Genomic DNA, 14,501 nt, shown 5'->3' with positions numbered 1-14,501 from the left:
TGACCAGAATCTTCATGAGCTTTTTATTGCTCCTCTCCCCACTGCACTCTCTGTCTTCTTCATGGCTATAGGAACATGTGTACAGTATAAGTGAGTTTGCCTTTAAGAGCTAACTTCTTTCTCTGGTGCCTAGGGAGCAATGCAACAGGAAGTCCTGTCTGTATTCTTGGAGATTTATTTTAACACTTGCTTCTGAGTCTAAACCACCTGAATGTCATTTCTGAAGTAGGTCAACAGTTGATTGAGAATTGAAAAAAAAGATGGAGCATGAGAGTAAACTTATAAAGAATATAAAAGTAGATGCAATAAATTCTTCAAGTATGTACAGTAATAAGGAAAAAAAGATTAATGAAGGCAAATATAGGTCTCTTCCAGTTAGAAACATAAGAATGTAAGGGCAACCAACAAATCCAAAGTTCAAAGTTCAAAGTAAAATTTATTATCAGAGTATATACACGTCACCACATACAACCCTGAGATTCTTTTTCTGCAGGCATGCTTAGCAAATCTATAAAACAGCAACTGCAAGCTATAAACATCAGGAACTGTTAACTGTAAACAAACTGCGCAAATGCAGATATAAATAAATAAATGGCAATAAATAATGAACATGAAATAGCAAATAATAGAGTCATTAAATGAGTGTAGCTAACACATTCTGTTCAAGATCCTGATGGTTGAGGTGTAGTAAATATTCCTGAACCTGATGGTGCAAGTCCTGAGGCTCTTGTACTTCCGCCTGATGGCAGCACTGACAAAAGAGTATGGCCTGGCAGAGAACTTAAACAAATACCTTGGTTCTATCTACCCAAAGAACACAAATAATCTCCCAATGAATTACAGAATTAAGTGTGTAATAAACAAAATAGAACATCATGATTAGTTTAAAAAGTGCTGAAAAACACAATGCCAATAAATCCAAAGAATGTGATAAGCTACATCTAGAATACTAAAGGATGTAACCAGGAAGAGCTCAAAGCTCTCTGTCTCTTTCTGGACACCAGACCCAACCAGTTCCCCTTTACCACCATCCTCCTCCGCCTAGTGGAACTTGTCCTCACTCTAAATAATTTCTCCTTTGGCTCCTCCCACTTCCTTCAAACAAAAGATGTAGCCATGGGCACTCGCATGGGTCCCAGCTATGCCTGCCTGTTTGTTGGCTACATGGAACAGTCCAAGTTCCAAGCCTACACTGATGACCATCCCGCACTTTTCCTATGCTACATCAATGACTGCATTGGTGCTGCTTCCTGTACCCGTGCTGAACTCGTCGATTTCATCCATTTTGCCTCCAACTTACACTCTGCCCTCAAATTCACCTGATCCATTTCCGACACTTCCATTCCCTTTCCTGATCTCATTGTCTCTATCTCTGGAGACATCTTATCCACCAAAGTCTATTATAAACCAATGGACTCTCACAAATACCTGGACTATAACTCATCTCACCCACAACACTCACAACATCACTCACAACAACACTCAACATCACTCTCACGTAAAAACGTCATCCATTTCTCTCAATTCCTCTGTCTTCAATGCATCTGCTCCCAGGATGAGACTTTTCATTCTAGAACGAAGGAGATGTCCCCCTTTTCCAAAGAAAGGGTCTTCCCTTCCTCTAACATCAATGCTGCCCTCAACCATATCTCTTCCATATCACACACGTCTACTGTCACCCCACTTTCTTGCCACCCTATCGGGGATCATGTTCTTTTTATCCTCACCTACCACCCCGAAACTTCCGCCACCTCCAATTGGATCCCACCACCAGACACGTCTTTCCCTACTCTCCCCACTTCCTGCTTTCCGCAGGCATCGCTCCCTACATGATTCATTTGTCCATTCGTCCATCCCCACAGATCTCATTTTGGGCACTTACCCTTGCAAGCGGAACAATTGCTACACCTGCCCTACACCTCCTCCCTCACTACCATTCAGAGTCCCAAACAGTCCTTCCAGATGAGGTGACAATTCACTTGTGAGTCTGTTGGGGCCATATACTGTGTTCAGTGCTACCGGTGTAGCCTCCTGTATAATGGTGAGACCTAACATAGATTGGGAGACCACTTCACCGAGCATCTACCCTCTGTCTGCCAGAACAAGTGTGATTTCCCAGTGGCCACCCATTTTAATTCCACTTCCTATTCCCATTCCGATATGTCCATCCATGGTCTCCTCCACCGTCGTGTTAAGGCCACAGTTTTAGGTTGGAGGAACAACATCTTACAGTATATCTCGTTTGGGTAGCCTCCAACCTGATGGCATAAACATCGATTTCTCAAACTTCCAGTAATGTCTCCACCCACCCCTCTTCACCATTTCCCATCCCCTCGCCTCCCTCTTGTGCTCCTCCCCCTCTTTTTCTTTCTTCTATGACCTTCTGTCTCTTTCACCAATCAGCTTGCTAGCTCTTTGCTTCATCCCTCCCCTTCCAAGTTTCACTATCTCCTGGTGTTTCTCTCTCCCCTCCCCCCACTTTTCAATTCTACTCCTCCGCTTTTTTTCTACAGTCCTACCGAAGGGTTTCGGCCCGAAACGTCGACTGTGCTTTTTTCCATAGATGTTGTCTGGCCTGCTGAGTTCCTCGAGCATTTTGTGAGTGTTGTTGGAATGAATTCTAGGTCTTCTTTCTGTCGTTCTCCTTGTCATTGCTAACAATCCCCAATGCTTTCTAACATTTATACAGGTTTGCTACAAATTAACAGTATGCTCTCAAATTCACTTGGTCCATTACTGACATCTCTCTCCCCTTTCTCGAACTCTCTGTCTCTAGAGACAGTTTATCTACTGATGACTAGTACAAACCTATGTAGTCTCACAGCTACCTGGACTATTCCTCTTTCTACCCTGTTACTTGTAAAAACGCCATCCCCTTCTCTTAATTCCCCCTTCTCCAGTGCATCTGCTCTCAGGATGAGGCTTTTCATTCCAGAATGAAGAAGATAGCCTCCTTCTTCAAAGAAAGGGGCTTCCCTTCCTCCACTATCAACACTGCCCTCAACTGCATCTCTTCCACTTCACACACGTTTGCTGTCAACCTATCCTCCCACCACCCTACCAGGGATAGGGTTCCCCTTGTCCTCATCTACCACCCCACCAGCCTCTGTGTCCAGCACATAATTCTCCGCAACTTTCACCATCTCCAACGGGATCCCACTACCAAGCACATCTTTCCCTTCCATCTACCCTCCCACCCACTTTCTACTGTCTGCAGGGATCGCTCTCTACATGACTCCCTTGTCCATTTGTCCCTCCCCACTGATCTCCCTCCTGGCACTTATCCTTGCAAGTGGAACAAGTGCCCTTACACTGCCTCCCTCACTACCATTCAGGGCCCTGAACAGTCCTTCCAGGTGAGGCAATACTTCACCCGTGAGTCTATAGTGGTCATATAGTGTGTTCAGTGTTCCTGGGGTGACCTCCTGTATATTGGCGACACCCAATGTGGATTGGGAGACTGTTTCATCGAGCACCTATGCTCCGTCTGCCAGAAAAAGCAGGATCTCCCAGTGGCCACCCATTTTAATTCCACTTCCCATTTCCATATGCCTATCCATGGCTTGCTCCACTGTTATGTTGAGGCCACACTTAGGTTGGAGGAACAACACCTTATATTCCATCTTGGTAGCCTCCAAGCTGAAGACATGAACACTGATTTCGTGAACTTCCGGTAATGCCTACTACTTCTTCATCATTCCCCATCACCTTTTCCCTCTCTTGTCTTACCTCCTTACCTGCCTATTAACTCCCTCTGGTGCTCCTCCCCACTTTTCCTTCTTCCATTGCCTTCAGTCCTCTTCTACCTTCTCCAGCCCTGTACCTCTTTCACCACTCAACTTCCCAGCTCTTGTCTTCATCCCCCCCGCCTTCAGGTTTCACCTATCACCTTGTGTTACTCTCTCCCCTCCCCCACCCCACCTTTTAAATCTACTCCTCAGCTATTTTTCTCCAGTCCTGCCGAAGGGTCTCAGCATGAAACGTTGAGTGTACTCTTTTCCATAGATGCTGCCTGGCCTGCTGAGTTCCTCCAGCATTTTGTGTGTGTTGCTAAGATTCCAGCATCTGTAGATTTTCTCTTGTTTAACCATGGAAATGATAGTATTGATTGCCACCATCCAACACTCAATAGATTATGGAATTGTTCCTGCAGAATAGAGGCTCCCAAGTGAAGGAGTTAAGTATATATACTTAACTTATTTACTAAAGCCCTTTATAGGTATTTAATTATTGTAATATAGTTTTTTTCCTATATTTATCATGTATTGCATTTTACTGCCACCACAAAGTTAACAAATTTCACGACATATTCCGGTGACATTAAACCTGATTCTGAAATACAGCGAAGAACAACGGTAGCAGGAATATTGTTAAAGTCCACCATTATAAAGGAAATGGTAACAGAACTCTGGCCACATTATGTATGGGATTAGGAAAAGTCAACAAAGATTTATGAAAAGGCTATCATGTTTGAGAAACCTACCGGAATTTCTGAGGATGTGACTGGTAAAATTGATAAAGGAGAAAAAGAGGAAGTGGTATATTTGGATTTTCAGAAACCTTTTGGAAAGATCCCTCATAGAAATTTGTGAGTAAAATTAAAGCACATTTGACTGGTTTGGACTAAATACTAGCTGATGGTCAAGTATAAATGGAACTTTCTCGGGGTGGCAGGCATGAACAACTTATGGGATAGCACAGTGATCAGTGCTTGGGCTTCAATTATTGACAGAGTATATCAATGATTTGGCAGAGGAAAATGAATGCAATATTTCTAAAATTGTCAATTGATAGTTCTGTGGAGCATTGCACTCAACAGATGCTGTCAGTGGGGCTGTTAGAAATCAAGGAAATAGGAAAAGGTGTAAGCCTAATAACCTCTGAACCAGCACACCATCCAATACAAAGACAGCTGATCCCTAACTCATTCAAATCGATTCCATATTCCACCCAGTCCTCATATTCATTAATTCCTTAGTCTCGGACTTGAATATAGTCAACATCTTTCACCTAAAATATACAATCCTTGTGATAATTTTTTGTTACCTTAGTCCAAATTAAATCCCATATCTTTTATTGAAGAATGAAACATTTACTGGTGTGTAAACTGAAACATTTTATGATGTTGCAAGAAATACACAGAAAACCAGGGCTTTTGTCCTCTGAACTTTTGAGTCAAGCTGTCAATTGTAGAACTGTAAACAGTGCTGAGACTCTCCTAAGCAATGCTCACCAAAGGGGATTTCTTGGATATCGTTTGCAGCAGTGAATGTGCAGATGACAGTTACATCCTCTTGGTGACTGCAGTCATGTTGACCCCAATCACTTCTAGGGCACAAAATTAGTGATGACTCCTGACCAGAACAATTGACATCATCCAGGTGAATAGGTCCAGAGCCATGTTCAAATTGACCCACCAGAGGCTCCTGTGAGTACCTGTGAAAGCAAGAAAACACAACTGCATCACTGCAAGCCTGTTGAGAAGTTGAGAATTTGGAGGATCTTGGGTCAATTTCCAAATGCTGAACCATAAAGAAACCACATCCATTTGAAGCTTATCTTGGCAACCCAGGAACACAGCTTTAAGAATGGTCCAGTTGAGTGAGGCTTTTAAATGGCAGAATCAAATCAGAAGGTAAATCACATAGTACATTCACTGCAATATTAATGAAAGATGATCATATCAGTTAGAAGTTGAGCAGTCTAGACCAAAAAGGCCTTGTTTTCGATTCTGGCCTCTTTTGAGTTACCCAGTCTTGCCTGATGTGCAACAAATGGCCTTAGTGCAATGTATGTACCAAGGAATATAAACTTTGTTTTTTTATTCCTATTCGGTACCTAAAAGCTTTTCCGCCAATTCTGCATGCAAACCTGACCGTCAGTCTAATGTGCTGGTACTTTCAATCAATAGATTATTGATGTGAACTGTCAGTCACATATCGTTAATGTCCACTCAGAGATGACACCGGAAGAATTCTTAAAACTATCTGCTAGTAATGCTTCAGCCAATTAGCAATAAATCCTGCTCATCTGACCTGAAACATCTAGCAGTTGAGTGTCATCCATTTTATCTGCCAAGAGCATTTTTCACCATCATCCCGGTAGTGGTGTACATTCCACCACTGGCCAATGTCAGGCAGACACTGGAGAAGCAGAGCAGCATGATCAGCAGTCACAAAACAGTGTATACAAATGCCTTCCATATCATTGTGGGGGATTTCAACCAGGCAACTTGAGAGAGTCTCTGACCAACTATCACCAACATATCACCTGTGGAACCAGAGGAGCCAATAGAATTGACTACTGTTACATCACCATCAAGAATGTTGTAGGTAGAATTTCAGGTGGTGACAAGAGGGCATACAGGAATGTGATATGCCAACGAGTGGAATGGTACTGCAGCAACAACCTGGCACTCAATGTCAGTCAGACAAAAGAGCTGATTGTGGACTTCAGGAAGGGTAAGACGAAGGAGCACATATCAATCCTCATAGAGGGATCAGAAGTGGAGAGAGTGAGCAGCTTCAAATTCCTTGGTGTCAAAATCTCTTGAGGATCTAACCTGGTCCCAACATACCGATGTACAGGTGTCCCCTGCTTTTCGAACGTTTGCTTTACGAAACCTCACTGTCACAAAAGACCTACATTAGTTCACCAGCAACTTTGATGTGTGTTGCTTGAATTTCCAGCATCTGCAGCATTCCTGTTGTTTACCTACATTAGTTCCCTGTTTTCGCTAACAGAAGGTGTTTTCACGGTTACGAAAAAAGGCAGCGTGTGAAAAAAATCAGCACGCGCCCCGAGCAGCCGCTCCTCCCCCGGATTCGGAACGGAATTCTCGTTGGCATTGCTTAAACACGTGCCTGTGAGCAGCCATTAGCAAGGCGAGTTCTAAGGTATCGGAAAAGCCTAAAAGAGCTTGTAAGGGTGTTAATTAAGCGTTTCAATCGTGGTGAACGAAGTAAGGACAAAGTGAGTTTGGTTTGTGGAAGTTGACGAAGATGATGCTGAAGAGGTTTTGGCATCTCATGATCAAGAACTGATAGATGAAGAGCTGATGCAATTGGAAGAGGAAAGGATAACAATTGAAACCAAATACAGTAGCGAACGGACCAAAAGTGAAGTTATCCTGGAACTGAACGTGAAGCAACTGCGTGAGAACTTTGCTGCAATGATAAAGTACGAGATTAATTTTGAAAGGGTACGTCGGTTTACGGCATATTTGCAAGATGGTTTGAGTGCTTACAAAGAACTGTATGATAGAAAAATGCGCGAGGCTCAGCAGTCAAGCATACTGTCGTTTTTCAAGCCTTCCACGTTAGCCACGGAAGACAACGAACCTCGACCTTCGACATCAAGGCGGGCAGTCATAGGAGAAGATGAGCTGCCTGCCCTAATGGAAACAGACAACGATGAGATGACACCCCAACCTCCAGGCTGCGGACAGATACCCATTCGCGGAGAATGCAGCGGTAGCCAGGAGGCACACAGCACATCTTTAAGAAAAAAGCCGAAATAAACATGCTAATTAATTAGGTGCTGCCCAGCACGTAACTGTCGGCCCAGATCAGAGGCGATGCAATCGGCAATCGGGGGAAATCTGTAGTCATAAAGAAGGCAAGACAGCGGCTATACTTTATTAGGAGTTTGAAGAGATTTGGTACGTCAACAAATACACTCAAAAACTTCTATAGTTGTACCGTGGAGAGCATTCTGACAGGCTGCATCACTGTCTGGTATGGAGGGGCTACTGCACAGGACCAAAAGAAGCTGCAGAAGGTTGTAAATCTAGTCAGCTCCATCTTGGTCACTAGCCTACGAAGTACCCAGGACATCTTCAGGGAGCGTCCATTATTAAGGACCTACAGCACCCAGGGCATGCTCTTTTCTCACTGTTACTGTCAGGTAGGAGATACAGAAGCCTGAAGGCACACACTCAGCGATTCAGGAACAGCTTCTTCCCTTCTGCCATCTGATTCCTAAATGGACATTGAAGCTTTGGACACTATCTCACTTTTTTTTTAATATACAGTATTTCTGTTTTTTGCACATTTAAAAAAATCTATTCAATATACGTAATTGATTTACTTGTTTATTTATTGTTACGTTTTATTTTATTTATTATTATTATTATTTTCTCTGCTAAATTATGTATGGCATTGAACTGCTGCTGCTAAGTTAACAAATTTCACGTCACATGCCGTTGATAATAAACCTGATTCTGATTCTCATTCTGAATGCTTACTGTGCCATCCCACGCCCGTACTTTGGAAAGTTCAATCACCTGGCTGTACTTTTACTTCCAGCATACGGAGAGAGACTGAGGATTGCAGCACCTGTGGTGAGGAGCACCAAGGGGATTTGGAGGAGCGCTTACAGGATGGCTTTGAATCAGTGATCTGGACAACATTCATCTTTGAATCTGAGTGGACATGCCACCGATGCCACTGACTTCATCAAGACCTGAGTGGATGAGTGTGTGCCTTCAAGAATATAGCAGACTTACCCAAGCCAAAACCAGGGTGAACAAAGAAACTCACAGTCTTCTGCAGTGTAAACCTGTGGTGATCGAGACTGATGATCTAGAACTATAATAGAAATCCAGGTACGACCGACAGAAAGCTATTTTAAGAGTGAAAGAACAATTCCGATTGAAATTAGATTGGGGCAGGAAACTGTGAATGAACAGCTTCTAACTAGTGTCAGTCGAACGTACTTGTGTTACTGTTAGCCGCCACATCATGCTTAGTGTGAACAGTTTTCAAATAGCATCAGTTGTGTATGGTTGTGTTCAAGAACTGATGATCTTTGTCACCGATAGCTGGTAAGAAATAAGCAGTAAGACAATTCAGAACCGTTTTGCTCACTGCAGTTTCAAGCATTCAAGCTTGGACATTCCAGAAACGACCAGGAGTGAAAATGAAATGATTTCACTACTTCAACAAGTTTGGAACTATTAAGTATTTGAAGGTATCGACAATCATATTGAATGTTACAATGAAAATGAACTTCTGATCCCTCTATGAGGTTGCAATTGTCAATAGCATTATTTGAACTGATTTTGTTCTGGGCTGATTTTGTTCATCACACACACTGGATGAATTTCTCAGTTGATAACTATTAGGAACTAAAACACAGTGTTATAGCACTGTAGTACTATTAGTAGTGTTCTAATTTGTTCTGTATTCCTTTAAAAAACATAATTTGTTACTCAATTTGTCTTTTTTATTCCTTCTTTACTATTTCCATGAAACTTCAGCTAACTGGTACAGCTGCTTAACTGGGCCAAAATATACTGGTCCTGACATGTCCCAATTAACCAGAATCCACTGTATATATTTCTTAATGTAATTTACAGCATTTTAAAATTATGTATTGCACTGTATTGCTACAGTAAAGCAACACATTTCACTACATATGCCGAGAATATTAAACCTGATTCTGATTCTGAGAATTGGGAAGAATGAAAAGGGTGTAGCATAAAAATTCAGCCAGCAATAGGAATGGGACATAGTATTCGTTGAGACTCTTCAGCCACTCAGCAGGATCATTAACTCCACTTTCCTGGACAGCAGTTTTGTTCCCTTGATGTCCAAAATTCCATTAACCATTTATCAAAATAGAGTCATAGTGTAATACACAATTGAAGGAGGGTCTTCTGTCAATCATCCATGCCAACAAGAATGCCTATTGAAGTTGGTCTCATTTGCCTCTATCCCTCAAGTCTGTCTAAAGCTTTTCAATCAAGTACATGTCCAAGTGTATTTTAAATGTTGTAATTGTACATGCCTCTGCAACCTTCTCCGGCAGCTCATTTCAAATATCTACCATCTTCTGCGTGAAAAAGTTGCTCTCTGAAATCTTTCCATTCTCCCCTTAAATCTGTGTTCTTTAGTTTTAGGCATGCCAACTCTGGAGGAAAAGACTGTAAACATCCACTTATCTATACCCCTCATGATTTTATCTACCTCTAATAGTTCACCCCTCAGCTTTCTACACTCCAGGTAAAAGAGCAACATCCTTGTGAATCTTTTTTTCACCCTTTCCTGGTTAATGGCATTCATTATGCTAACCAGAACTGTGCACAGTACTCTATGTCATTGTCATCATCATCACTATGTGCTGTGTTGTATGACATTGGCAATCATGGTTTTTAATCTGTGAGGGATTGTTGACCCCCTCCACACTATTGTTCTTAGTTTTTTCTCTATCCATGCCCATAAATGTTCTTGGCAAAATTATTCTACAGAAGTGGTTTGCCATCGCCTTCTTCTGGGCAGTGTCTTTACAAGATGGGTATCGATGCTCTTCAGAGATTGTCTGTCTGGAATCAGTGGTCGCATAACCAGGACTTGTGATATGCACCAACCGCTCAAACAACCATCGACCACCTGCTCCCATGGCTTCATGTGACCCTGATTGGGGGGGGGGGGAGGAGGAGGGGTTAAGCATTTGTAACACCTTGGCAAGGGTGACCTGCAGGCTAGTGGAGGGTAGGAGTGCCTTACATCCTAATGGCACCCTAAAGTACTCCATGTAGGCTCACCAGTAACAAGTCATCCCAATTCCTGTACTCAATACCCTGACTGATGAAGGCAAACATGCCAATTGTCTTCTCTACCACCCTTCTACGTGTGTCTATGTACCTGTAGACTTGGTCCTCTCTGTACTAAAACACTGTCCAGGGCCTAACCCTTTACTTCTTAAATCTACCCCAGTATAACTTTCCAAAATGTAGTTGTTTGAGTTAAATTCCATCTGCCATTCCTTAGTCCATCCACTTCCTCAATGGATTTAATTCTTGTTGTAATCCTAGGAAACCTTTTTCACTATCCACACACCATCATTTTTGGTGTCATCTGCATGCCAGGTTAATGACATTGTCATCCAAATCATCAATATAGATGACAAACAACGGTGGACCTAGCACTTTGGCATACCTTTAAACATAGGCCTCTAATCTTCTACTACCATCCTCTGCTTCCGACCAGTTACCAGCAGAGGCAGTATGGTAGCACAGCATCAGCATTTGGGGTTCAGTTCCCACCACTGTCTGTAGGAAGCCTGTATGTTCTCCCTGTAACCATGTGGGTTCCTCCAAGTGCTCTGGATTCCTCCCATATTCCAATGACAATTGAGTTAGTATGTTGTGGGCACATCCTCAGATCATTGATGCAAATGGTGTATTCGCTGTATGTTTCAATGTTTTTATGTACATGTGACAGATAAAGCTAGTCTTTAAGCCAATTTTGTATTCAGTTGGGCATCTCACCCTGAATCCCATCTGATCTAACCTATCAAACAATCTCATGAATTGATAATGCCAAAGATACCCCACCTCTGAATGAAAAAAATACTCATCGTGGTCCAAGATAGACAGTCCAACTTCTTTACTTCCCATCCAGGGAATAACCCCTCAGAAGCTATCCTGCTTTATGCATCTTTTAAAAGAGAGTTAGCATTTCTGGTCAAAGGGGCCTCATTGGTACTGATTTCACACTGATCTAACTGAAAAAATAATAGACATCCTCATTGCTCCGATGAAGATTTTTTTTTGACATGAAACATCAAATCTATTTTTCTTTCCATAGATACTTCCTGAGTGTTTCCAGCATTTTCTATTTTCATTTCATAATTCCAGCATTTTTATTATTTTAACTCAAAAATGAGTTTCTTATTCCTACATTATGTTTTCAGTCAATTAACCAATCTACAATTTATAATACTACATTATCTTCAATTCCATGCAGCCTAATGTTGTGCAGCACTGTATCAAGCACCTCTTGAAAATTCAAGTTTTCCTCTTGTTAGGTTTTGTAATTGTTAATGACAATTATGGACCATAAAATATTATACCTACATCACCTGCTAACCACAGTTAAAAATAGCAGTTCCAATTAAATTTAATTGAGCAACCTTATCTGTTAACTTGCTTTAATATTCACGGTTCATTCAAATCTAGCATTCCTGTTGTGTGATTCCCCACGTGAAGCCTTTGACTATATTATATGCAGGAAAGCAAATGCCATTTTCACACTGAATTAATTAAAAAAACAAAATGATGCCACATCCTCAGTATGGTTTTAAATTTCCATCTAACTCTCAGCTTTCTGTTTTCTTTTCATTTGATGGGCAAACTGCTGATGAAAAACTCCTAGAGTACCTGAATCCCAGCTGCTGGCAAACTACTTGGGCATTCTGCTCTGTCCAGCCATCGTCACAGACCGTTCCCCACTGGCCACTATAAAATACCTCAAGCCGTCCTTCGTGGCTGCCCTCTCCTCCAACCAGGCGTAGTGCACCGTCTGAACAAGACAAAAATGGCCGAGTATGAGGATACATGGCTGACAACAGAAGTGGCAAAGCATTGTTCTGTAATGGCATTAATATGATTTACAGCATCAACTGGAATATAATCATGTCATTACGGAAACTGAAAGATTTATTTTACAAAATGTACTAATAGTCAAGGAAAACTTGTTAGGTATCATCTTTAATACTGAGTCCTACCAATGAATTCACTGGGGGCTTGCAGTTTTAAAGCTATAGATTTTCTCCTCTGGAATATCAGGTTTGTTACAATTGATGCATTTCATTCACTCTGTCCATGAGGTCTCCAAATGACCATTGGAAACAGATGTTGTATACATATGGGAGGCTATCTGTTACATTCACGAACTTTTATTGCCTAATGCATGGACAAAGGATTCCTTCATGTATTTGATTAATACAAAAGAAATTAATCTTTCTCCTTCCACAATGAATTCACAAGACAGAAATTAAGAACAACAGCAACCCTTCAGGCATTTCATATTCGACATTGTTAGAGATAATCTCACATTCTGTACTGGAATTGAAATACACCCACATGTTAATGCTTTCCAACTGATGCTGTGGGATGTTTCCTTTCAGAATTCTGTGCCAATTTATCACAATCTGCTCTTTTCTATCAAAAGTGAAAAATCCAGGAACTAAACATGGTATACAAAACATTGCCCTGGAATCATATATGTTTACCTAATACTAGGCCTAGAACACATAGTTTTCTCCTACCATAACCACAGGGACTTACCACCATACTATTTTAAAAATGATTTTATCCTATCTATGTACAGAAAATAAAACAGAATTGAATTAAAACTGTACAACAATTTACATGCTGAAAAATAACTCGTAAACTTCCATTCAATATATGGCTATCCATTTTTCTAATTACTGTATAATTATAATTGTATTATTTTGGTGTAATACCTACCCCTGAGAGGATTGCAGGATACACCTGCATCTTCCTTGTGCCCACAGTTGTGCTCTCCCCACAAACTCTTGGGACACTGGTCTATAGACAGTTCATTGCCTGTACACTGCACATCATCCAGCAATATCGGACCGGATCCTTCTCCAAAAAATGCTAATCTGTGTGCCTTGGCTGGAGTACTGCGGTGGTAGAGATACAAATAGCAAATAAGTATTCAAAATTTGCAATATGGTTCCATTATTTTTCTTACTTTAGCTATCAGATATCCTGAGAGATATCCCTACAGTGCTTCAATGTTACAGTGGCAAAGACATTATCACTGTCTTTTAATCTAATCCTAAACTGTTGACACCAAGCAAGAGATTACGGTCTCTCTTTGACAGAGAAGTATCATAACTTGGATCATTGCAGAAAAATCTGTGACAAAATTTCATTCTGTCCTTTTCCTATCCTATCCTGATCTTGTCAGGCCTGCACAGCTAGGCACCTCTCAGTCTCCACCCAGCTAATAGGAATCACCTGACACATGACCTGCAGCCTATTTAAACCCAGTCCTCATCCACAGCTCCTGGTCACTCATCAAACCAGCCTTTCTCAACCAGTTACTCTAAGTCTTCAGTTAGCTTGTTGTATGTGGTATTTAGTAACTGTTCTCTCCTATTTTGTGGTCCCTTGTGGCTTGTTATCCTGCAGGTAATTACTGAAGTTATCGTTCATCGCTGAATTGTCTCTGCTGCTCTGCATTTGGGTCAAGCCTCCAGTAAAATTCCTGACAGAATCAGTGAACCCTCCACTGACCCAGCAGAGGTTACTTTCCTAAAGGAACTCATCTGTTGACATAAGTATGTGATCCAGGAGCAGGAAAACAATGACCATCTACCTGTCACTCTCCTGATATAGCAACCCTGTGAAGTCACCCTCCTCCCTCAGAGCTCTGGATTCTGGTCCCTGATCATGTCGACGGATGCCCAACCCAATGCCATAACTTCCTGTGCACCTTGCATTTTGAGCTCCATCCATCTCTGTGTCTTACATACTGAGTTAAGATGACTGGGTTATCTTGGTCTCTTGACTGGGTAAGCTCTGACCTGGGTTGTCACTAAGTGGGACAAGAAGACTCCCTACAACAAATATGAGGATTTCACCTCTGAGATGTGCCTGGTTTTCAAACCACTGGAAAGTGGAAGGGGGGTAGCAGGTCAGAGATTTTGCCTGTATCAAAGCTTGGTGCTAAATTACACCATGG

General features: G+C 41.7%; 1 protein-coding gene across 1 annotated transcript in view; it reads right to left on the bottom strand.

Annotated features, from left to right (window-relative positions):
• prss12 (serine protease 12) overlaps window positions 1–14,501 on the bottom strand; it is a 165,725-nt gene that overhangs the window by 54,877 nt on the left and 96,347 nt on the right. Inside the window, exons 5-7 of the mRNA XM_063043572.1 lie at window positions 13,256–13,434; window positions 12,164–12,305; window positions 5,234–5,436 (exon numbers count right to left, since the gene is read on the bottom strand). Coding sequence (XP_062899642.1) covers window positions 5,234–5,436; window positions 12,164–12,305; window positions 13,256–13,434 — 524 coding nt within the window. The remainder of the gene's footprint in view (window positions 1–5,233; window positions 5,437–12,163; window positions 12,306–13,255; window positions 13,435–14,501) is intronic.

Source organism: Mobula hypostoma, chromosome 3 (assembly GCF_963921235.1).
Source record: "Mobula hypostoma chromosome 3, sMobHyp1.1, whole genome shotgun sequence".
NCBI lineage: Eukaryota > Metazoa > Chordata > Chondrichthyes > Myliobatiformes > Myliobatidae > Mobula > Mobula hypostoma.
Note: the sequence above shows the minus strand (reverse complement) of the source record. Positions and strands in the feature narration are given on the sequence as shown.